Raw genomic sequence first — 21,785 nt, 5'->3', positions numbered from 1 at the left:
TTTTTATCCAATTAGATAGCCGATGGGAAGGGCGCGAAAGCGGAGAACGGAAGTCGGATCTTGGACCGCTGGAAAGAGGCTGAACCTTCGCCTCAAACAACCTTGCGCAGACGCAGTGGGCCATTCTAGTGCCTTCTAGAAAGGTTGTAGGCGGGTGGCGCTTGGTGCTGGGGTGTAACTGGAGGGGCGGGCCCTTCTCAAAGGTAGAGTTGGGGTTCTGAGCGAGTCTTGCGTTTTAGCTTTAGTGTCTTCTTCGTCCCTGCTCGGGGAGCGTAAGGCAAATCGGCCGGCTTTGCTCCAGGCCTCAGGAGTATAAGTTTAGGGGCGCGAACCTGGGTGGGACCGGGCAGTTTTCCAGCGGGCCATACAGGAAAATTTTGGTTGGAGGAAGACAACCACCCTTTTAAGGAGAAAACTGCACCGTGCCTTGCCTCATTTCTACGCGGTGCCCAGTAGGGGTGTGTGTGGACCAGTCAATGACCGCCCAAGATCCCTTCGTAGACAACTCAAATATGGTTAGGTGACGTGGGTGCCTTTGACCCTGGACTTAAGCAAAAGCGTGGTCGTGGGCGTAGCTAGGAGGTGATTGGTGGGTTCGAGGGCCTGCGTGCCCCTCGACGTGAGCAGTGATTGGCGGTGCCGGATGACAGATCATCCTCCTGGCCACTCAGTGGCAGGGGACTCGCTACTTCCGGGTCGGGGCGTCTGGCGTGGAGAGTTTGGGGATCTACAGCAACCAAAGGCTTCTCCCTGACTTCATGTGACTGCGGCCGGCGAGCGAGTGAGTCGTGCGTGAGGAAAAGAGGCAAGGCTTTTCCGAGATCGTCTCAGCGATGGCGCTTCGGTCGCGGTTCTGGGGTTTTCCGTTTGCAGGAACCCTGGTAATTAGTCTTGCCCCCCTTCGCCTAGCTGACTCGCCAGGGCCTGCACAGTACTTTGGAACGTGCGGGTTCTATTGTGTATTCGACGTGCCGGGTCGAAATAGAGTTCGCAGCACTGCGAACACCTCAGTAGGAAGTTAAGGATGGGGTCAGTGCTGACTCCACCCTGTGGGCACACGTATTTTTTGTCCCCCCGGGCCTGAAGACTGGGGTGTGAAAGGAGATAGACGTTAGAACGAGTTCGTGCGCTGTCCGTATCCGTCATTTTAAGCCGCGTGCGGTTGTTTCCGTTGCCCAGGGTGGAGGTTCGCAGCCCTCTCAACCAGCTCCAAGCCGGCGGCGAAACCTGAAGTGCACCCTGTGGAAAATGAAGCTGTCGCCCCAGAGTTCACCAATCGGAACCCCGGAACCTGGAGCTTCTATCTGTAGCCAGGAAAGAGCGGGGCTGGCGGACGGTGTGGCCCTCCCGTGAGTTCTGGCACAGGTAATTAAAATCTGCTTGTGATTGACAGAGAAGGACACTGCACCCTACGGACTATTTTAATTCGTTCAGCGCGAGGCACTCTCCCAGGTAGCTGCCATGCGGCGGGTAGAGGCAGGGTTCGCGGAGGGGCTGGAACAAACAACCAATAGGTGTGATGGCGGATATTTAAAGAGGATATTAGAGTAGCGGACAGGATACCTACTGAGGCTTGTCTGAAGAGGTGACATTTAAGAAGCTGAGATCTGAAAGAAGCCGAATCATCTGCCAGAAAGAGCATTCCTAGCAGAGGAAACTGCTGGTGTGTTTGAGGAACTGAAGGGCTTGTGTATCTGAAGCTCAGTGGGCAGAGGTTGAATGGCCTAAGATGAACATGGAGGGGTAAAGAGGCGACAGATCATTAACTTTGTAAGTCAGGATGAGCACTTTAAACTTTATTTTCATTGTAGTGGGAAACTTCGAGAGGATTTAAAGCTTGACCCCGAACTGGTTTTGCAAGATCATTCTGACTGGCCGTGGTGTCTCACGCCTGTAATCCCAGCACTTTAGGAAGCCAGCCAGGGAAGGCGAATCATCTGAGGTCAGGAGTTTGAGACCAGCCTGGGCAACATGGTGAAACCCCGTCACTACTAAAATACAAAATTAGACGGGCTGGTGGTGCACGCTGTAATCCCAGCTACTCCAGTGACTGAGGCACGAGAATCACTTGAACCCAGGAGGCGGAGGTTGCAGAGAGCTGAGATCGCACGAGTGCACTCCAGCCTGGGCGACAGGGCAAGATTCTGTCTTTATAAAATAAATAAATAAATAAAAGCATTCTGGCTGTTTTGGAAGACTAAATTTTAAGGGAGCAGGAATAGAAGAAAGACCAGCTAGGAATCTAGCATGACATGAGATACTTTGTTATAAAGGTGGTTGTTTAATGAACACTTATATTTGCCAGGAATTATGCTACTTGCTTTATATTTTCTCATTTAATCCTTAAAATTACATCATGAAGCAGTTATTTCCCCATTTTACAGGAGCAAAGAAATTGAGGTTTAGGGAGACATGATTAATAAGTGCCAGAGCTAAGATTCATGTATGTTCTAACTGACCTCAGAGCCAGGACGTTAAGTTATTACCACTATACTACAGCATATAGGTGTTTATCAGGTTTCTCTGCTGCTGATCTCCTTGGTGAGGATTTGTTAGAATTTCTTAAGGACTTTAAGGGCTATATAAAGTTATAAGAGTAAATCGGAAATCATAACTGTGTGATGTATTATTTATTTAATGACCAAACATTGTACCTATATCAGTTGCTGGGCATTGTGTTAGATTCAGGAGATACAAAGATAAAGTAGAAGTTATCCCTGTCACCAAAAGTGTTAAGTTTCATAGTGGAAAGTGGAATGGGGATAATGATGTGCTACAGTTGCTGTGATACATTTTACTCATAGAGGAGGGAGTCTTTCAAGAAAGGGATAGGCAGTTCAGTTTTAAATAATCTGGATCTTAAGGCTAAAGATCTTTTGAAACACCCAACCTATTACTTTCTTTTTTCGTTGTTTTGAGACAGGGTCTGGGTCTGTTGCCCAGGCTAGAATGCAGTGGTATGATATCTCCTTACTGCATACTTGACTTCCCTGGGCTCAAGAAATCCTCCCACCTCAGCCTCCTGAGTGACTGGGACTACAGGCACATGCCACTACTCCCGGCTAATTTGTTTTATTTTGTTTGAGACAAGGTCTGGCTGTGTCACCCAGGCTGGAGTGCCGTGGTGCAGTATCAGCTCACTGTGACTTCCGCCTCCCAGGCTCAAATGATTCTCCCATCTCAGCCTCCTGAGCATCTGGGATTGCAGGCACGCACCACCATGGCCGGCTAATTCATTTATTTATTTATTATTATTCTTTGGTATTTTTTTGTAGAGATGGGGTTTCACCACTGTCCAGGCTGGTCTCGAACTTGTGAACTCAAGAGATCTGCGTGTCTCAGCCTCCCAAAGTGCTGTGATTACAGGCATGAACCACTGCGCCCAGGCCCAATGTATTACTTTCACTTAATATTTGGATCATTTAAATAACTAGAGATGTATTTTCTCATTTTTTCTCTGTCTGCCCTACTCGCAATATTAAAAGCAGAGAATTTCAGAATGTTATAGTAGGAAATGACCTTTGACATAATGAATCAGGCCCTTCATTGAACAAATGGTTTAAGACTGGTCAGCAAACTATGGCCCATGGGCCAAAGATAGCTTGTGAGCTAAAAAATAGTTTTTACTTTTTTAAGTTAAAATAAAATCAAAATAATATTTTTTGACTTGTGAAAATTAAATGAAAATTAAATTTCATTGCCCACAAGTTCTTAGAACACAGTTTCTTAGGACATAGCTATACCCATTCTCATTTGTTTACACATCACTTGGCTATTCTAGCACTACAGTGGCTGAGTTGAACAGTTTCAACAGAAGCTGTGTGGCCTAGAAAGCCTAAAATATTTACTATTGGCACTTTGTGGAAAAAGATCGTTGACTCCTGGTTTAAGAGATTGTGATTTTTCTCTAGCCTGAGAGACAGAGACAGACCCTGTCTCAAAAAAAAAAAAAAAAAAAGGCCATATGAGGCTGGACACAGTGGCTCATGCCTGTAATCCCGGTGCTTTGGGAGGTTGAGAAGGGTGGGTCGCTTGAGGCCAGGAGTTTGATACCAGCCTGGGTAACATAGTGAGACCTTGTCTCTTCAAAGTAAAATAAAAATTAGCTTGGTGCAGTGGCATGCACCCGTAATGCCAACTACTTGGGAGACTAACGCAGGAGAGTTGTTTGAGCCTAGGAGTTTGAGGCTATAGTGAGCTGTGGTGGTTGCACTACTGTACTCCAAACTGAGTGACAGTGAGACCCTGTCTCTGAAAAATAAAGCCATATGACATGGTTTGAGGTCATATTTAAATATGCATACCTTGAGATTATAAAAAAAACTAATGTTTTCTGCTAGTAGTTATGATTTCAGTTTTACATTTAAATTTTGCTCCGTCTTATATTTATTTTGGTACTAGCTGTAAAATAAAAGCAAGGAATAAGTATATCCACATCATGCGTATGTTCAGTAACTTAGGTCTGCCTCTTCAAATCTCTTTTTGAAGTAGATCTGTAAATAAAAACTCAGCTTTTCTTTTTTTTTTTTTTTTTTTTTGAGACAGAGTCTTGCTCTGTCGCCCCAGGCTGGAGTGCAGTGGCCGGTCTCAGCTCACTGCAAGCTCCGCTCCCAGTTTCACGCCATCTCCTGCCTCAGCCTCCCCAAGTAGCTGGGACTTACAGGCCCCGGCACTGCAGCTCTCTGGCTATGTTTTGTGTGTACTTGTTTTTTAGTATGAAGACGGTGGTTTCACCGTGTTTTTAGCCAGTGATTGGTCGTTCAATGATCTGCCTGACTTCTCGGTGATGCGTCTCGTTCGGCACTCCCCTCCCAAAGTGCTGGGATTACAGGCTTGAGCCACCGCGCCTGGCCAAAACTCAGCTTTTCAGAAACAAATTTCTTCATGATAATTGAACTATTTAGTTGGTTATTATTGAGTATACTCTCATAAAGGCAGAGGAAAAACACTTCCCAAGCAAAATCCAAGTTAAATATGTTGAAGTAAAAAATTAACCAAACGCTGGATTGTTGAAAAATATTTAGTCATTTATTCACCTGAATTAATGTAACTTTAGGATACAGATTCTTCTGTGATTTTATTACCTTCTCACCCCATTTAGGTTGCGAGTTATAAGGACTCAGCATCATGTAGAAGCACTTGTGGAGCATCAGAATGGCAAGGTTGTGGTTTCGGCATCCACTCGTGAATGGGCTATTAAAAAGCACCTTTATAGTACCAGAAATGTGGTGGCTTGTGAGAGTATAGGACGAGTACTGGCACAGAGATGCTTAGAGGCGGGAATCAACTTCATGGTCTACCAACCAACCCCGTGGGAGGCAGCCTCAGACTCGGTATTTTTGTTTTCATGTACTTATTGAAAAGGTATTGTGTTAATTCTTGGCATTAGATAACTTACATGATAACAGTTTTTACTTACGAAATACTTTCCATGTGTCAGACCCTTTGGTGAGTACTCAACAGTGTTACTTAATTTAATCCTCACATCAGTCCATGGGATAGGGACTAGTATTCTCATTCTATACAGAAATAAACTGAGGCTTACTTGCCCAGAATCAATGTATGGTGGATTTCAAACCCAGGGTGACTGAATCTGTAGTCCATGATGTCAGCCACTCTATTTCCTGTTCATATATTGACATCTTGTCCATATAATATTTTGAAGTGCTACTGAACCTTGACATCTCTACATTTTCTTTTTACTTAATTATGTCATTATTAACATCACTTTCTGAAAAACCATTGTAGGCTGGGAAGTTAGCAAGAACAAATCAATTTATTTCTGTCTTTTGGAAAGTGAAAGTATTTTCAGCCTACTGGTGCTGCTGACTTAATCTTTTCCTTTTTTTTCTGATCTTCAAAACCAGATGAAACAACTACAAAGTGCCATGACAGAAGGTGGTGTGGTTCTACGGGAACCTCGGAGAGTCTATGAATAAATGGAAGCATTAATTGTTTTGAACATGTAAATATAAAACTGTCAGCCACTACAGCCATCAAAAGAGAGCATCTGGAAGAACAGCCAGCTTGGAAGTTTTACAGCAATAATGTTGCAGTGGAATATTATTTGTAGTTAAGGTCATCCTCCTCCCCTTTGTGTTTTTTTAAATCAAGAACTACATTCTGCCCCTGTCTTGGGCTTCAGAAGCATCTAAGAAAAGCAGTCGTCAATTATAATTAACTTTCAAAGGGCAAGTCAGAAGTTGTTTATAAATTACAAAATAAAGGCATGTTATGAACTCTTATTTTCTGGTTATATGACATTTTGTGTCTGAGCTCACTGTGGCAGTGGAGCACATACAAGGTTTATGTAAAGCACTTATTACCCTGTCTAGCTCATGGTGAGTGATCTCAGTGAATGATAGTTGTTTGCTGCTCAGAGTGTGGAGTGTTTTTAAAATAGGAAATGTCAACATCAGTCTAAGCTTATAGAACAGTCAGTATGTGAAGATGAAAGGACCAAATGCCAACCTCACTTGGACTCTTGGTTCCCAACAGTAAGAGAAACAAATTTGAAAGAGGAAGGAGGTGGCATGAGGAACTGAAAGCAGAGGTGGAAATGGATGGGGTTAGTGGGCGCTCAATTTGCCATGAAGTGAACACTTTATTAGATAGGAGATGAAACTTGAAATGCATGCAAGTTAATCTAAAGTTTGAGCTTGGGTAGATGGGAATCATGGCAGTTCTCTGAAAGGAGCTGATTAAGGTGTTAATTTTTGGCTATTTGATAAATGTGAGGAAAAAACCTGTTAAGGTGGCTTCCAGAGAATTGTTTTCCAATTTTTTACATGTATACCCCAATTACACATTTGTTTAGAAGTGAAATATGTTACTTCTGCCAATTTGAGTATTCATTGTGTTATTTTAAATAGAATACAAATCTCTATGAAGTAGGATTGCTTCTGAGAGGCCTTCAGAATCATATGGCTTAATACTTCCCTTTTGCTTACTTAACGTCCCGGGGAGGCATTTAAAAGTATAACTGAAGATCGGATGCAGTGCCTCACACCTGTAATCCCAGCACTTTAGGAGGCTGAGGCAGTTGGATCACTTGAGGCCAGGAGTTCGAGACCAGCCTGGCCAATATGGTTACCGTATCTCTACTAAAAACAAAAATGAGTTGGGTATAGTGGTGCATGCCTGTAATCCCAGATGTTGCAGAGGCTTAGGTGGGAGAATCGCTTGAACTCAGGAGGTGCAGGTTGCAGTGAGCCAAGATGGCACCACTGCACTCCAGCCTGGGTGACAGGGAGACTGTCTCAAAAGGAAAAAATTAAAAAGTATAATGGTAATGTTTTCTCCCCTAACCTTAAAGATTTGAGCACCTCACTTTGAGGACCACAGTTCCAAAATAATAGAAGCCTAGAATTCAAGGGAGGACACTGTAAGGAAGACCATAGACTAGTTGCACTGGAAACAGTAACAAAAGTAAAAATTAAGTTCACATGTAAGTGAAGGTGTAGGTAGGGATTTCTGCCAGGAGTGAGTGCATGAGATAATCCCTGGGGACTAAGGATTCCTTCAATTTAATGGGCAGTTCTTGAGGCTTAGCCAATTTTGATTGCAGGTGTCAAGACAGTGCTAAGGTGGACAGCAAAATGAGGAAAAAGATGTCCAGGGGCGTGGGAGAGGGAATGGGGACAGACTAATATTGGAAGTGATGGAGAAGTTGGGAAGGGGTGATTTAGAAGACCGTGAGCCGCAGCAATGAATCTGCTTGTTGCAGTTGCGTTCGGGGTTGTTCCTGCTCCGCTTTTCTGCTTTCACCCTTTCTGGGGACTCTGTCTTCCTCTCCTGCCACGCCTCTTAACATTCTAAGTCCACGTAAATGACATTTTCACGTTAAGGGCTGCAAAGGAATTGCTGAGGAGCCAGGTAAACAGGCTTTGATTGCAATTGCAATCAAATCTCTGTAGCAAATCGTACAATTAAAACACCCGCAAGCAGGTGTGGTCGACGCCAGCCGCAAACTGGGAGCTATGCACGTGGGGCGGAGGCGCCTGCCCGGTTTCCACGCGCGCCCTTTAAGACCCGGCTGCGCGACGGCAGCGCGGGGACAGCACGTGATAGCGCTGGGCTACTCGACAGAGCTGCGCGGCCATGGACGTAGGCGCCGACGAGTTCGAGGAGAGCCTCCCTCTGCTGCAGGAGCTCGTCCAGGAGGCGGACTTCGTGGGTGAGGCGCATGGGATTCGCGGCTGTGCCGGCCAGAGCCCCTTGCCCCGGGCAAGCTTGGGGAGGGGGTGGCGGGACGGTTGCCAGGCCACAGGGGCTCAGAGAGGGCCTCCGTAAGGACAGGGGGCTTCCTTCTCCAGCCCCGGGGCGGCAGGACTTTGAGCAGCGAGTACACCCCGAGCCCCACGTGCCTTTTGGCCAGAGCCCCGTGCGCCCAGGTGCGACCCAGGGCGGGGGTGCCTGGCTGCTCCTTGCCTCGGTTCCTCCATTTTCCCTTCCTGACCTCCCCTGCTTCTTGAGCACAGAGGTGAGCCCAGGTGCCTTGGCCGCCTGCAGATCTACAGCGTGAGGAGTGCTGGCGATGTTCCGCACCCGAGGACTGGTATTTTTTTCCTTCCCATCAGGTCTGGACATAGAGTTCACGGGCCTTCGATCTAACGTGTCTGGACCCCAGCAGATCAGGTAAAACTAAAACTGTGTCCCCTCTGTATAAGATCCTGGCCAGACCGGCATTGTTTCTGGCCAGCAGCCTGTTGGCATTTGCGGGGCAGGACGTTTTGCGTGGCTTGCTCCTACGTGTTGGGGAACCTTGCTTTTGTCCACTAAATGATGGTAGTGTTCCCTAGTTGTAACAAGGAAAAAATCCTCCCCGTTGAGAGTGGTGATCCTGCCGCGGAGGCCATAGTGCCGGGATGGGATGTCATTGCTCATGGAATGAGATGCCTGTTTGTTCACAGTCTTTTTGATTTGCCATCGGAGTGGTACCTAAAGACCCGTCAGAGTGTTCAGCAATTTACAGTCTGTCAGATTGGTGAGTTTAATATCCAGCTGTTAGAGTTTTCGAGAAGGTATTTTATTGTCTTTGTGTTTCCACTGTAAAACAGCTCTGAGATTTTCAAGAATATAGAGTATTGACTTTGTGTTTCCTACTGTGAAAACAGCTCTGAGATTTTTCAAGAATATAGAGTATTGACTTTGCGTTTCCTACTGTAAAAACAGCTCTGAGATTTTGCAAGGATATTGAGTATCGTTTTGTATGCTTTTTTGTTTTGGGTCATTTTATATGGAATGTTTTGGGCCATTTTATACATATGAAATCAACACTTCGGAGCAAACAAACTTTAGCGGCATTGTTTCCATGCTTAAATAAGTCAGTGTTAAGGAACAATCACTGTTACTCTTTCAAGTAAAACTATGTGTGTGCGATTTTTATTTTATTTTATTTTATTTTGAGACAGGGTCTTGCTCTGTCACCAAGGCTGGAGTGCAGTAGCATGGTCTCAGCTCACTGCAGCCTAGACCTCCTGGGCTCAAGTGATCCTAGCACGTCAGCCTCCTGAGTAAACTGAGACTACAGGCTCACCACCATACCCAGCTAATTTTTAAATTTTTTCAGGTGGATTTTTGCCATGTTGCCCAGGCTGGTCTTGACTTCATGGGCTCAAGCAATCTTTCTGCCTCTGCCTCTCAAAGTGGTGGAATTATCAGCATGAGCAACCACACACGGCCTGTGATTTTTTTCTTAAGAAAATTTACACACAAAAATAATTTTTTAAGGTCATCCCAGCTTCAGAAACTTTTTTTGTCCTTGATGCAGTGGCGCAATCCCGACTCACTGCAACCTCCGCCTCCCGGGTTCACTCCATTCTCCTGCTGAGTAGCTGGGACTACAGGCGCCTGCCACAATGCCCGGCTAATTTTTTGTGTTTTTGGTAGAGATGGGGTTTCACCATGTTAACCAGGATGGTCTCGATCTCCTGACCTCGTGATCCGCCTGCCTCGGCCTCCCAACGTGCTGGGATTACAGGCGTGAGCCACTGCGCCTGACCAAGGGTTTGGAGGTCTTTCTGTATCAGCTCATACAGGTCTGTTGATTTATTTATTTATTTTCTGAGATGGAGTCTTGCTCTGTTGCCCAGGCTGGAGTGCAGTAGCGTGATGTGGGCTCACTGCAACCTCCACCTCCCAGGTTCAGGCAATTCTCCTGCCTCAGCCTCCCGAGCAGCTGGGATTACAGGCATCAGCCACCAGGCCTGGCTAATTCTTGTATTTTTAGTAGTGATGGAGTTTCACCATTACTGGCCAGGCTGGTCAAGACAGAGCTGTTAAGAGTTGCATATTGTGGGCCGGACGCGGTGGCTCAAGCCTGTAATCCCAGCACTTTGGGAGGCCGAGACAGGCGGATCACGAGGTCAGGAGATCGAGTCCATCCTGGCTAACACGGTGAAACCCCGTCTCTACTAAAAAAAATACAAAAAACTAGCCGGGCGATGTGGCGGGCGCCTGTAGTCCCAGCTACGTGGGAGGCTGAGCCAGGAGAATGGCGTGAACCCAGGAGGCGGAGCTTGCAGTGAGCTGAGATCCGGCCACTGCACTCCAGCCTGGGCGACAGAGCGAGACTCCGTCTCAAAAAATAAAAAAAAGTAAAAATAAAGAGTTGCATATTGTGGTTTCTTTTACAGCTACTCAATCCTGCTTTTGTAATGTGAAATTAGCTGTAGATAATACATGAACAAGTGAGCTTGGCTCCATTCCAGTAAAATGTTACTATATTTACAGAAACAGACCCTGGGCCAGATTTTACTTTTCTGGATTTGTCTGTGCCCTCCCCCGGCACCATGGGGTTTTGCTATGTTGCCCAGGCTGGGCTCAAACTTTTGGGCTCTGGATATCCTCCAGTCTCAGTTTCTCAAGTAGCTGGGAGTGCTGCCATGCCCAACCCCTGCTTTTACTATGAATGATGCTGAACATGTGTGTGTGTTTTCCTCTCTATCCTGATCCTTTACTACTTTCCTGTTATGGTTTTTTGTTGTTGTTATTCATTTGTTTTTAATTGTAAGACCTCTTTGAGAAGTATGGGAAACAGTTGTGGTTATGTTTCCATTGTTGTACCCACATTTCAGGTCCTTTTTTGGAGGGTGGTGGGAGAAGACAGAATCTTGCTCTGTTGCCCAGGCTGGAGTGCAATAGCTCAATCTGGGCTCACTGCAATACCCTCACCTCCCAGGCCCAAGCGATTCTCCTGCCTCAGCTTCCTGAGTAGCTGGGATTACAGGCGTGCACCAACACACCTAGCTAGCTTTTGTGTTTTTAGTAGAGACAGGGTTTCACCATGTTGGTCAGGCTGGTCTCGAACTCCTGGCCTCAAGGGATCCACCTGCCTAGTCTCCCAAAGTGTCGGGATTACAGGCGTGAACCACCGTGCCCAGCCTGAAGTCTTTTTTTACTTTGCGTATGGTTTTCTTTGAGAGGGGAGGAATAGACATTTTAAATGAGTTAAATATATACATCTTAATGGTTTTTGGTATTTTCTGTGGTTAGTTTTAAAACTATGAGAATGTCACTTTAATATTTACTTCTGTATTTGAAGAACAGGCCACAATTAGATTTTAGCAAATTCGGTGTGAATTACAATTTCACATTTCTCATGTTTCCAGTCTGTCTTTTCTTGTTTGTTTGTCATTAAAGATGTTATCCTGTTGTAGAGGATTCTTTTTTGTTTGTCGTTAAAGATGTTATTCTGTTGTAGGGCCCAAAGTACTGTTTGAATTGTTTTGTCTTTGTAGTGAAATTCAGGGCGCTTTTCCTTGGCATTCATTCCCTCTACGGTCATTCTTTCAGGATTGTCTGTGTTTTCCGCTATTGAAGGAGAGGCAAACAAGTACGTATCAAGAGCTTCTGCAAAGGATGTTGCTTGCCCACTTACGTTCCACAGCTGCCCCCTTCAAATTCTGCCTCAGGTGCCCTGATCACTTTTGCCCTGGATGTTCTGTATTCTCTCCTGGGTCTGTTCCTCCACTCGCTCTGCCCTCTGTGCATTCCACGTTGTCTTTGATGTCTCTCTGGAAGCAGTACCTTTCGCGCTAGATTCGCTGTGTACCTTAAGTGCTCCTGTCCCCATTTCTATCATTTCCAGTGTGCACCTATATTAATAAAAGCACCTGACACAGTGTTGTATAATGAAAATGATGTTTGAACTACCTGACACAGTAGGCAGAAAGGATGCCTCAACTATCAGGATGCCTCCTCACCCCCCATGAGTAGCTGAGGGTGCCAGCCTGCACGCCCTAACCTGGCATCCCTGGGCGACTTGTGGAGGGGCTGTCTCTGTGGTAGACCCTGGCCCTGAAAGCAGGCTCTCTGCCTTTTTCATTTAGCACCCCCAGTGCCAATCATAGCTCCTGAAACACAGCAGACACTCAGGCACACTCAGATTCTTCTTACCTAAAAGAAAGCGCCCACTCTGAAGCCTGCCCTGGGAACCAGAGTTTTTTTAGATGGTTGTGACTTTTTTTCTGTATGTTTCTTTTATTATAGGTATATAGCCCATTCGTGTAACTTTTTTCTCTTCCCTACAACGTTTGGGATTTTGGACTCAGAATTCTCTTTCCAGGCTTCCAGTGTTCAGTTTTTGAATCAGTATGGCTTCAACTATAACAAGGTATGGCATTGGAGGAGGGGAACGGGAATGTCTTTTTGTTTGTTTGTTTGTTGGTTGGTTTTTGAGATAGAGTCTTGCTCTGTTGTCCAGGCTGGAGTGTAGTGGTGCAATCTTTGCCTCCCAGGTTCAAGTGATTTTCCTGCTTCAGCCTCCTGAGTAGCTGGGATTACAGGCACCTGCCACCACGCCCAGCTAATTCTTTTTGTATTTTACTTAGTAGAGACGGGGTTTCCCCATGTTGGTCAGGCTGGTCTTGAACTCCTAACCTCAAGCAATCTACCTGCCTCGGCCTCCCAAAGTGCCAGGGTTATAGGCATGAGCCACTGCACCCGGTTTGGGAATGTCTTAAAAGTGATCTAGACTAACTGGCCTATACAACCCATTTCCTTTCCCCTTTCTATCTGTCCTTGTGAGATCAGGCACAGAGGATCCCTCTGACTTGTCTCCCTGTTCTGTTTCTGTCTTAAGTTTCTCAAAAACGGAATCCCATATATGAATGAAGAACAGGAGAAGAAAATTCGACACGATATCCTGACTGGGAACTGGAGAGTTCGCAGGTATGGCCTGTTTCTCCAGGTGCCTTTTGGTTTCCTTGTTGCTGTTGTCTGCATTTCCCGTGGGCGGGCATGCTGTTTCCAGGAATGTGGCGACCTCCATCCATACCTGGCGGGGATGGCTTCAGTCGCCAGTGCGACTGGTGCTGCTCTCCATGTAGCTGAGCTGAGAATGGCTTTCACCTGTCTCCATCGTGTGCCACTCCCTCATGAACCTCTTACTGCGTTGGGTGTGAGTTTCCGTGTTGAAAAAGAAACTGACTCCTAATTTGGAACTCAAAGAAACAAGAATTCCATTCCAGTGCTAGAGAGGAAGAAATGGCTCTGTTGGACTTGCTGTGAGATGTTCTGTTGATCCCCCATGTGATCTTCTGAGGGATTTTTCAAGGATATCTCACGGGCAACCTTGGCTGTACCAGTCATACTGGGCACTGACTTCAGATGTGCACCTTAGTTAGGCTGTGTCTGCCCCACCGTGCCTGACCCTGCTGCCCTAGGCCGGAGGCCGGGAACTCTGCCTTTTTACTTTGGCTATCTGTGCCGGCCCAGTCTCCGAAACCTCGTATTCCTGTAGAGCTGGGGTCAGGAGTGACCACAGGGAGAGCAACAGCATTGTGGGTAGACGGGCCAGGGGCCTTGGGGCTGGCACCCTCACCTGGAGCCAAATGCTGTCAGCTAGGTGTGGGTTTGAACAAGGCATGGAAGCTCTTTGCGTTTATCAGGAAAGGGGAGATTAAATGAACAACTGAAATGAGATGAGTGATGATCTCTTCCAGATAATTCTGTTATGTTGGAGGAATTCTTGTCTCTTTGTATTTTCCTGCTGGTTTTCATATAAAATGTAGCTTTTGTAAGGGAAAACAAGTTGAATTTTTAACCTTCTTTCATTGTCAAGAGTTAGAGAAAGCCCTTTCCTTATCTCAAAATGACATTAGGTTCTGTGTCTGACGCAAGAGACAATGTGTTTACCAAAGTCCTTGTCTTTTCCTGAGTGTCCCAGATAGGGACTTTATCACCCCTGAAAGCTGAATAAAGAAGACGGTCCTGATAGCAATGCTTGGTATTGGCTGGATCCCAATAGCTTTTCCTCCACACATCCTAGTGAAGCAGGAGGGGATTGAATATATGCCTGGATCCTATGGAAGGGTGTGGGCTATTCTTCCAATTGTTTGGCTTCCTATTGCATAAGAGCCTCAGAGAAGAAATCGTCTTCTTTTGGTTCATTTTCTTTGTAGATTGCAACATGAAAACCAGAGGGCTCAGAAACTGCTCTCATGTTAACATAGTCCTGCGGTTCTGATGTGTTTTCTCTGAATTTTCACTTTTCATGTGCCCATTTTCAGCTCTCTGGATAAAGACCAAATCAAGGCGGTGATTGACAAAGTGACACGGTGGCTGGACCTGGCCAAGGAAGGCGACTGGATGACTCTTCCTGGGATCGCTGGTAGGCAGGGGCTGTTCCTCCCAGTGTAGGAGCATTGGGACAGGTCACTGTCACCTGCCAGGAGTTGGGGGAAACACACCCTTTCTTGGGATCCTGGTCCTGAATGCCTCGTGACTGAGTCTGATGCCAGCCAGCATTTGTTCGGGAGATACATAGTCTTTGTGGTTAAAGCTCTGACCTGCATTCACATGTTGAAGGCTTTCAACATACTTTGGGTTTCAAGACTGAGAAGGTCAAGTTCCATTCCTGAGCCATCCCTTTTATCTCAGTCCTGTATACCCTGTATTATTTTGACTTTTGTTCATCTCTAAACTTTTCCCCCACCGTGTGGGTGTGGAGCCACAGTGAATGTGCCATAGCTTAGCAGCTCTCAGAGGCTGGTCTATGGATCCTAGAGTCTCTGGGACCTTTTCCAATGGGTCTATGAGATCAGAACAGTTTTCCAAGTATCCCTCAGCTGCACTTGCTATTGTCATTGTGCCATTTTGGTGCCAAGCAATGTCGGACAAAGCTGTTGGCACCTCAGCACAAATTAAGGCAGGAGCATCATGCTGTGTTCTTCATTACCACTTACTCTCAGTTAAAAACGGAAAGGCCAGTCTTACTAGCAGCCTCCTTAGTGAAAAACTAATATTCTTGGTTGTATTAAATCTCAATCTTTTGATTACTCATCTTTTAAATATTGTATGTCAATATAGGTATGTAAAAAATAAGTATGCATAAAACATTGCTCGGCTGTGTGCCAAAATACAGTGATTGTGTCAAGGAAAAGTGCTTGTGCATGCAGTCTTTTGAGTTGAGAGCTGAATTAGCTGCTTTTTTTTTTTTTTTTTTTTTGGATATAGTTTTGCTCTTGTTGCCCAGGCTGGAGTGCAATGGCACGATCTTGGCTCACTGCAACCTCCACCTCCCAGGTTCAAGTGATTCTCCTGCCTCAGCCTCCTGAGTCACTGGGATTATAGGTGCCCTCCACCATGCCCGGCTAATTTTTGGATATTTAGTAGAGATGGGGTTTAACCATGGTGGCCAGGTTGGTCTCGAACTCTTGACCTCAGATGATCCTCCCAAAGTGCTGGGATGACAGGCATAAGCCACCGCACCTGGCCCCATGAAATATCATTTTTACTGGAAAGAACTGATTGGTTGCTTAGACTTGAAGGTTTCACAGTCATTTTCTCAATGAATAAAGCTTGTTGGCCGGGCACAGTGGCTCATGCTTATAATCCCAGCATTTTGGGAGGCCAAGGCAGTGAGCCAAGATGACGCCACTGCACTCCAGCCTGAGCTACACAACAAGACTCTGTTTCAAAGGAAAAAAAAACAGCCTGTCACTTCAAGGAAGATAACTCGCAGTATTTCCTAGGATAAAATTACAGCTTTCAATCAAAAACTGGAATTTTGAAGAATTTTCATGTGCCGCCATAAGCTTGACAGCTTCCCAGTGCCACAACCTTTCTGATGAGATCAGTGATCATATTTTCCGGCGTCTTCTGTTGGTGTTGTGTAATATGTGCAAACATTCGAGAGACCTACATAACCCTGCGACCAGTATTTTCCAAACTACTAGCACATGATGTTACTATTGTGCACTATCTTTTCTCATGGATAAGAGATCTATTCTAGGTATGAGATAGGCCAGTGGATTGTAATGTAGCAGTACAAGAAAACTCATTAATGATGGTTTCAGATTCCTCATTGCAATTAATCTTTAAGAAACTACCACTTGTTGAATTTGGTACAGTTTTAGAGAATATCCAAAGTCATTTGATAAGGCTGGTAATTCTGTTCCCTTTTCCACCTACATATCTGCTTGAGGCTGGATTTTCTTTTTCTTTTTCTTTTCTTCTCTTTTTTGTTTTTGAGACGGAGTCTCACTCTTGTTGCCCAAGCTGGAGTGCAGTGGCACCATCTCGGCTCACTGCAACCTCCGCCTCCCAGGTTCAAGGGATTCTCCTGCCTCAGCCTCCTGAGTGCTGGGATTACAGGCACCCGCCACCATGCCTGGCTAATTTTTGTATTTTTAGTAGAGTCAGGGTTTCACCATGTTGGCCATGTTGGTCTCGAACTCCTGCCTTAGGTGATCTGTCCTCCTTAGCCTCTGAAAGTGCTGGGATTACAGGCATGAGCCACCGCGCCCAGCCTTGAGGCTGGATTTTCTTCTGTTTCAACGATCACATTCCAGCCAAATGTTAGAGATTTGCAAAAATGTAAAACAGTGTCACTTTTCTCTCTAAAGTTTTTGTTTTAGAAAATAGTTCTTTTTTATAAGTGTTACTTTTGTTCTTGTATAACGGGTTTTTGTTATTTAAAAAACATTTTTTAAATATAAGAGTTTTAATTTCTTTTTTTTTTTTTTTTTTTTGAGACAGAGTCTCGCTCTGGTCGCCCAGGCCTGAGTGCAGTGGCCGGATCTCAGCTCACTGCAAGCTCCGCCTCCCGGGTTTACGCCATTCTCTGGCCTCAGCCTCCCGAGTAGCTGGGACTACAGGCGCGCGGCCGCCACCTCGCCCGGGCTAGTTTTTTTTGTATTTTTTAGTATTAGACGGTTTCACCATGTAGCCATGTTAGCCAGGATGGTCTCGATCTCCTGACCTCATGATCCGCCCGTCTCGGCCTCCCAAAGTGCTGGGATTACAGGCTTGAGCCACCGCGCCCGGCCGAAGGAGTTTTAATTTCTAACATGCTTAATATCAATAGCTGTGACTCACATAAACACAGACTCTATGGCATCCCCTACTTAAGAGTGGCCCTGAGATAAAAAAACTCTTAGAATGCTGCCCCAGATCCCATCATGACAGGCCAGGCCCTGCCACATGTGGGCTTAGACACCCTTCAAGCTGCCTTTCCACTTGACCTCTCCATCTCTCAGCTTCTGCTCCTCCTAGGCTTCTCTTGTGGGGAACATGTCATAAGGTTCCAGGTACTGTGTGCCCCTGTGTTTCCCTGCTGCAGGCTTCCAGGCCTTTGAGGTCCAACTGGTGCTGAGGCAGGCCCTCCCCGACATCTGGACGGTGCTGAAAGATGAAGGGGTGAGTTTTCACCTGAGACCAGGGTGTCAGTGGCTCCATCGTTTCTCTCTCATTTGGCCAAATCTGGCCTCTGAAAAGCTTTTCTCTTGCACGCTGCTAGTTTTTCCCCCTTTCCTTTTGTTTTGAGATGCAGAGCCGATTGTTTAGGCCTCATTCCCAGTAACCCAGGATTCAGGGCATTTGTCCCTGCTTTTCAGGTGGTAGTGAAGAAAGTGAGTAAACAACATCGTTGGTATCTTCAGAACACCTCTTGTGACCGAGAGAGCTGTTGGAAGGAAAATATTCTTCTCTCTGCAAGGGGTTTTTCTGTCTTTTTCCAAATGCTGGTGAAAGCCCAGAAGGTAGGAAAACATGTCTGTCTTCTTGGCCTAAAGGCAGTCTTTTGTATTTCTGGTCATAGATACTGAAAGCTCCTTCAACAACAAGATAAAATTCCTTAAGATAAGTGATTCCTTCTCATTAATTTTTTTCATGTTTTACTTTCAGACAGGGTCTCACCTGTCACCCAGGCAGGAAGGAGTGCAGTGGCATGAACACGGCTCACTGCAGCCTTGACCTCCCAGGCTTAAGTAAGACTCACACCTCAGCTTCCCAAGTAGCTGGGGCTACAGGCACATGCCACTATACCTGGCTAATTTTTGCTTTTTTGTTTGTTTTGTTTTTTGTTTTCTTTTGTTTTGTTTTTTTGTAGAGACGGAATCTTGCAGTGTTGCCCAGGGTGGTCTCGAACTCCTGGGATCAAGTAAATCTGCCTGCCTTGGCCTCCCAAAATGGTGGGATTACAGGCGTGAGCCACTGCACCTGGCCTTCCTTCTCATTTATAACTAGCTTCGTGGATCTAACCTTGCTTTCACCAAATCATGATAGGTTAATTTGGGGCAAGAGTATCCATAAGAAACAGTACTACTTCTTTGCTCCCTTCTGTAACGCAGGAATTTCAGTACTAACTGATCTAAAACTACTTAGGAAACTGCAAGCGCCTGCTTCACAGTATAGATTTCCAGCGCAGACCCTGCCTTACGTGCCTCCTACTTGCAAATTGTTTTCTTTTTTCTTTTTGTTGGCATTTAAGCGGTTGAACTACCTTTCATGGAGGCAAAGGAAGGTTAGGATGGAACTGTCAAGTGATCAGAATTGCAGTGGGTTCTAATGCTACATCTTTTGCAAGAAACTGTTAGTCTGTAGTGTCTGTATTATATTTTTTATTTTCTCTCACTTGTTGATTTACTCCCAAGTAGCCCTTAGTGGGACATAATATGATGATGGACCTGCTGCACCTCCATGAGAAGTTCTTCAGACCCCTCCCAGGTAGGGGCAAACCTGTCATTTCTCTTCCTTCATGCTAGTTTGCCATCTGGCAGAGGGATTGGTCCAGAATTGTACTCCTGAGGCAGCCCCTAAAATGCACATTCCTCCCCAGTGTCTGCAGGTTTCTGGAGAGTTCGGGCAGAGGCCTGTACTCTGATCTGTTACTGTCTCCACAGAGTGGAAAGCCAGGAGACTTTGTCAAGGGGAAAAAAAATTAAATTTGAATTGATACCTCTCTCCCCATTAGTAAAGCTGTTCAGAGTTACTGTATAAAACTTGACAAAATCAGAAATGCGTGAAGTCAGAAGTCACCTTTAATCAGCTAGTATCCTGAATTTTTTTACATATTTGATTACACTGTATGTAAATATGTAAATGTATGTAAAAATGTAAATATGTATGTAAAGATTTGATTTTTGTTTGACTTTTTTTCATTTATCCAAAGCATTATTTTATGTTGTTAAAAACCTAATAGGCCGGGCGCGGTGGCTCAAGCTGTAATCTCAGCACTTTGGGAGGCTGAGACGGGCGGATCAGGAGGTCAGAAGATCGAGACCATCCTGGCTAACCCGGTGAAACCCCGTCTCTACTAAGAAATACAAAAAACTAGCGGGGCAAGGTGGTGGGATCCTGTAGTCCCAGCTACTCGGGAGGCTGAGGCAGGAGAATGGCATGAACCCAGGAGGCGGAGCTTGCAGTGAGCTGAGATCTGGCCACTGCACTCCAGCCTGGGGACAGAGTGAGACTCCGTCTCAAAAAAAAAAAAAAACCCTAATAAAGGCTGCTTCAGTGTCATGTGACACTGTCTTCTGGCTGTCCCCTGCTTTTCCATGGTTGATTCCATTATTGGACATGCAGTGGTGCAGCCTAGTGGGTAAAAGTGGGGACTCGAGCCTTGGTGATCTCCGTCCCACACTCACGACGTGTGTAGTCACCAACGAGTTGACATTACCTTAATTGTAAGATTGGTATAATAGTGCCAATATCAGAGTTGTTGTGAGATTAAATGAATTAATATATAAAGAACACTAATCTAGATTAAAAGTTTTAGGAGACATTTCCCCAAGAAACGGTAAAACACCTGAGTTTAGGCATACTGAGAGAGTTGGAGGAGAATTAGTGGTGAAATTAATAATATGCATTCACTAAAAAACTAAGTATGACAAAATAATCGCTAGGAGAACAAAAGCTGTGCAAGAAAGGAGAAGTCACTGTAGCCACCACAGAGCCTTTTGTGAATGACGTGCATGGGGGCGACAGAGATGGGCACTGATTTGTTTTTCTAAGACCACCAGAGCGGGCACAAAAGAACCAGCGAGTAGGCAAGGGTAGGAGCAAAACTGCAAATTTATTTTGGTCACCTAGCTTCAGGGAAGAAGGTGGGTAGGGAGAGGACTGTCGGCCTCCGGCAAAGGAGGCCAAGAGAGTCCCCCGGTGAGCTCTCAGGCGGAGTTCCTGATACAGTCCCGACTGGGGGCTGGGAAGTCCATGCGGGGCGTCTGCTGGGAGCGGCTTTTCTAGGAGTGGGAGGGCAATAGGCGGGACACGGGCATGTCGGGGGGCGTTCCGTAGGTGCGACCAGGTAAATCTTGGTCTCTTCGGATTGACGTCACCTGGCGCATGCCCGGTTGGTCTGCACCTTCCCGGGCACCGGCTGCATTTTAGCGCACGCAGGAAAAGTTGGTGATGAAGAACCCGGAAGTGTGCCATCTTGCCTCCTTTCCTCCAAACAGGCACGTGGCTGGAGGTGCAATGAGAGGGGTCATTACCCTGTCAGCTGGTGGGAGGTCAGGAGTGAGGTGTCTAACACTGCACCACGCATGTGCTAGAGAGATGGGAATAAATACCAAAAAAAGGAACAGCAAGTGGTTGCCTTTGGGGAGTAGGAAATGGGAGAGTAGCGGGAAGAGATCACAGGGTTTTGTTTTTGTTTTAGTGTGTGTTTTGCAATAAACCTCTTTAGATGCAGGTATAATTTTACCAACTGAGTTCTTACATAAATTTTCTTTTATCAGGACACTTTGCTAGTTATAATTTTTAGTTGATTTTTTTTTGTTGGATTTTTCTCTGAGCAGTTATTTACAAAGGACTTCATGTCTGCCTTTCTGATAATACTTCTATTTGTAAGTCTTACCGCATCGGCTAGAACTTCGCAAACTACATTAACTAAGGTTGGCAGTAGAATGCATCCTGAATTTAAAAGAAAACCATTTGGCCTTTACTATTAAAATTGGTGATGGCAGGTTGATCTGAGTTTAGAAATCCTTAGTGGCTAGGATTAATGGTGTTTTCAATTCCTGTTTTGTTTCAGTTTGCTTTATTAATCAGTGCCGGTGGCAAACTAGGTTCAAGAATATTCCTTCCCATTTTTGCCAACAAACAAATTCACTCTTGACTACCTGGGTTTTTCCCCTCAGAAAGCTACGATCAATTTAAGCAGAATATCCACAGCCTATTTCCTGTTCTCATTGATACCAAGAATGTAACAAAGGATATCTGGAAGGTAATGAATAGAATTGCTTCGGGTTAAGGACTGCTTTTTCCATAACAATACCACTTGGCTTTCTCTTGTGGGGTTTTTTTTGTTGTTTTTTTGTTTTGTTTTGTTTTTTGTTTTCTGCGTTTTTTTTTTTTTTTTTTTTTTTTGAGAGGGAGTCTTGCTCTGTCACCCAGGCTGGAGTGCAATGGCATGATCTTGGCTCACCGCAACCTCCGCCTCCCTTGTTCAAGCGATTCTCCTGCCTCAGCCTCCTGAGGAGCTGGGATTACAGGTGCGCACCACCATGCTCTGCTAATTTTTTGTATTTTAGTAAAGACGGGGTTTCACCGTGTTA

At 45.5% G+C, this 21,785-nt stretch overlaps 2 protein-coding genes across 4 annotated transcripts in view; both read left to right on the top strand.

Annotated features, from left to right (window-relative positions):
* Positions 1-833: 833 nt before the first annotated feature.
* MRPL18 (mitochondrial ribosomal protein L18) lies at positions 834-6,245 on the top strand. The gene is given in 6 exon segments (XM_017853509.1): positions 834-855; positions 858-881; positions 1,180-1,284; positions 1,287-1,365; positions 5,102-5,333; positions 5,868-6,245. Coding segments are annotated over 6 exon segments (534 nt in total). The 3' UTR covers positions 5,940-6,245.
* Positions 6,246-8,044: 1,799 nt separating this feature from the next.
* PNLDC1 (PARN like ribonuclease domain containing exonuclease 1) overlaps positions 8,045-21,785 on the top strand; it is a 27,027-nt gene continuing 13,286 nt past the window's right edge. The window contains exons 1-11 of one of the 3 annotated variants that reach the window (XM_017853502.1): positions 8,045-8,176; positions 8,580-8,637; positions 8,913-8,986; positions 11,797-11,836; positions 12,493-12,616; positions 13,085-13,173; positions 14,514-14,614; positions 17,567-17,643; positions 17,841-17,984; positions 18,882-18,951; positions 21,369-21,454. In XM_017853502.1, coding sequence (XP_017708991.1) covers positions 8,101-8,176; positions 8,580-8,637; positions 8,913-8,986; positions 11,797-11,836; positions 12,493-12,616; positions 13,085-13,173; positions 14,514-14,614; positions 17,567-17,643; positions 17,841-17,984; positions 18,882-18,951; positions 21,369-21,454 — 939 coding nt within the window. In that variant the 5' untranslated portion in view covers positions 8,045-8,100. The remainder of the gene's footprint in view (positions 8,177-8,579; positions 8,638-8,912; positions 8,987-11,796; positions 11,837-12,492; positions 12,617-13,084; positions 13,174-14,513; positions 14,615-17,566; positions 17,644-17,840; positions 17,985-18,881; positions 18,952-21,368; positions 21,455-21,785) is intronic. The other 2 variants (XM_017853503.1, XM_017853504.1) reach the window with 2 other exon arrangements.

This window comes from Rhinopithecus bieti, unplaced genomic scaffold (genome assembly GCF_001698545.2).
Source record: "Rhinopithecus bieti isolate Rb0 unplaced genomic scaffold, ASM169854v2 scaffold_37503, whole genome shotgun sequence".
NCBI lineage: Eukaryota > Metazoa > Chordata > Mammalia > Primates > Cercopithecidae > Rhinopithecus > Rhinopithecus bieti.
Note: the sequence above shows the minus strand (reverse complement) of the source record. Positions and strands in the feature narration are given on the sequence as shown.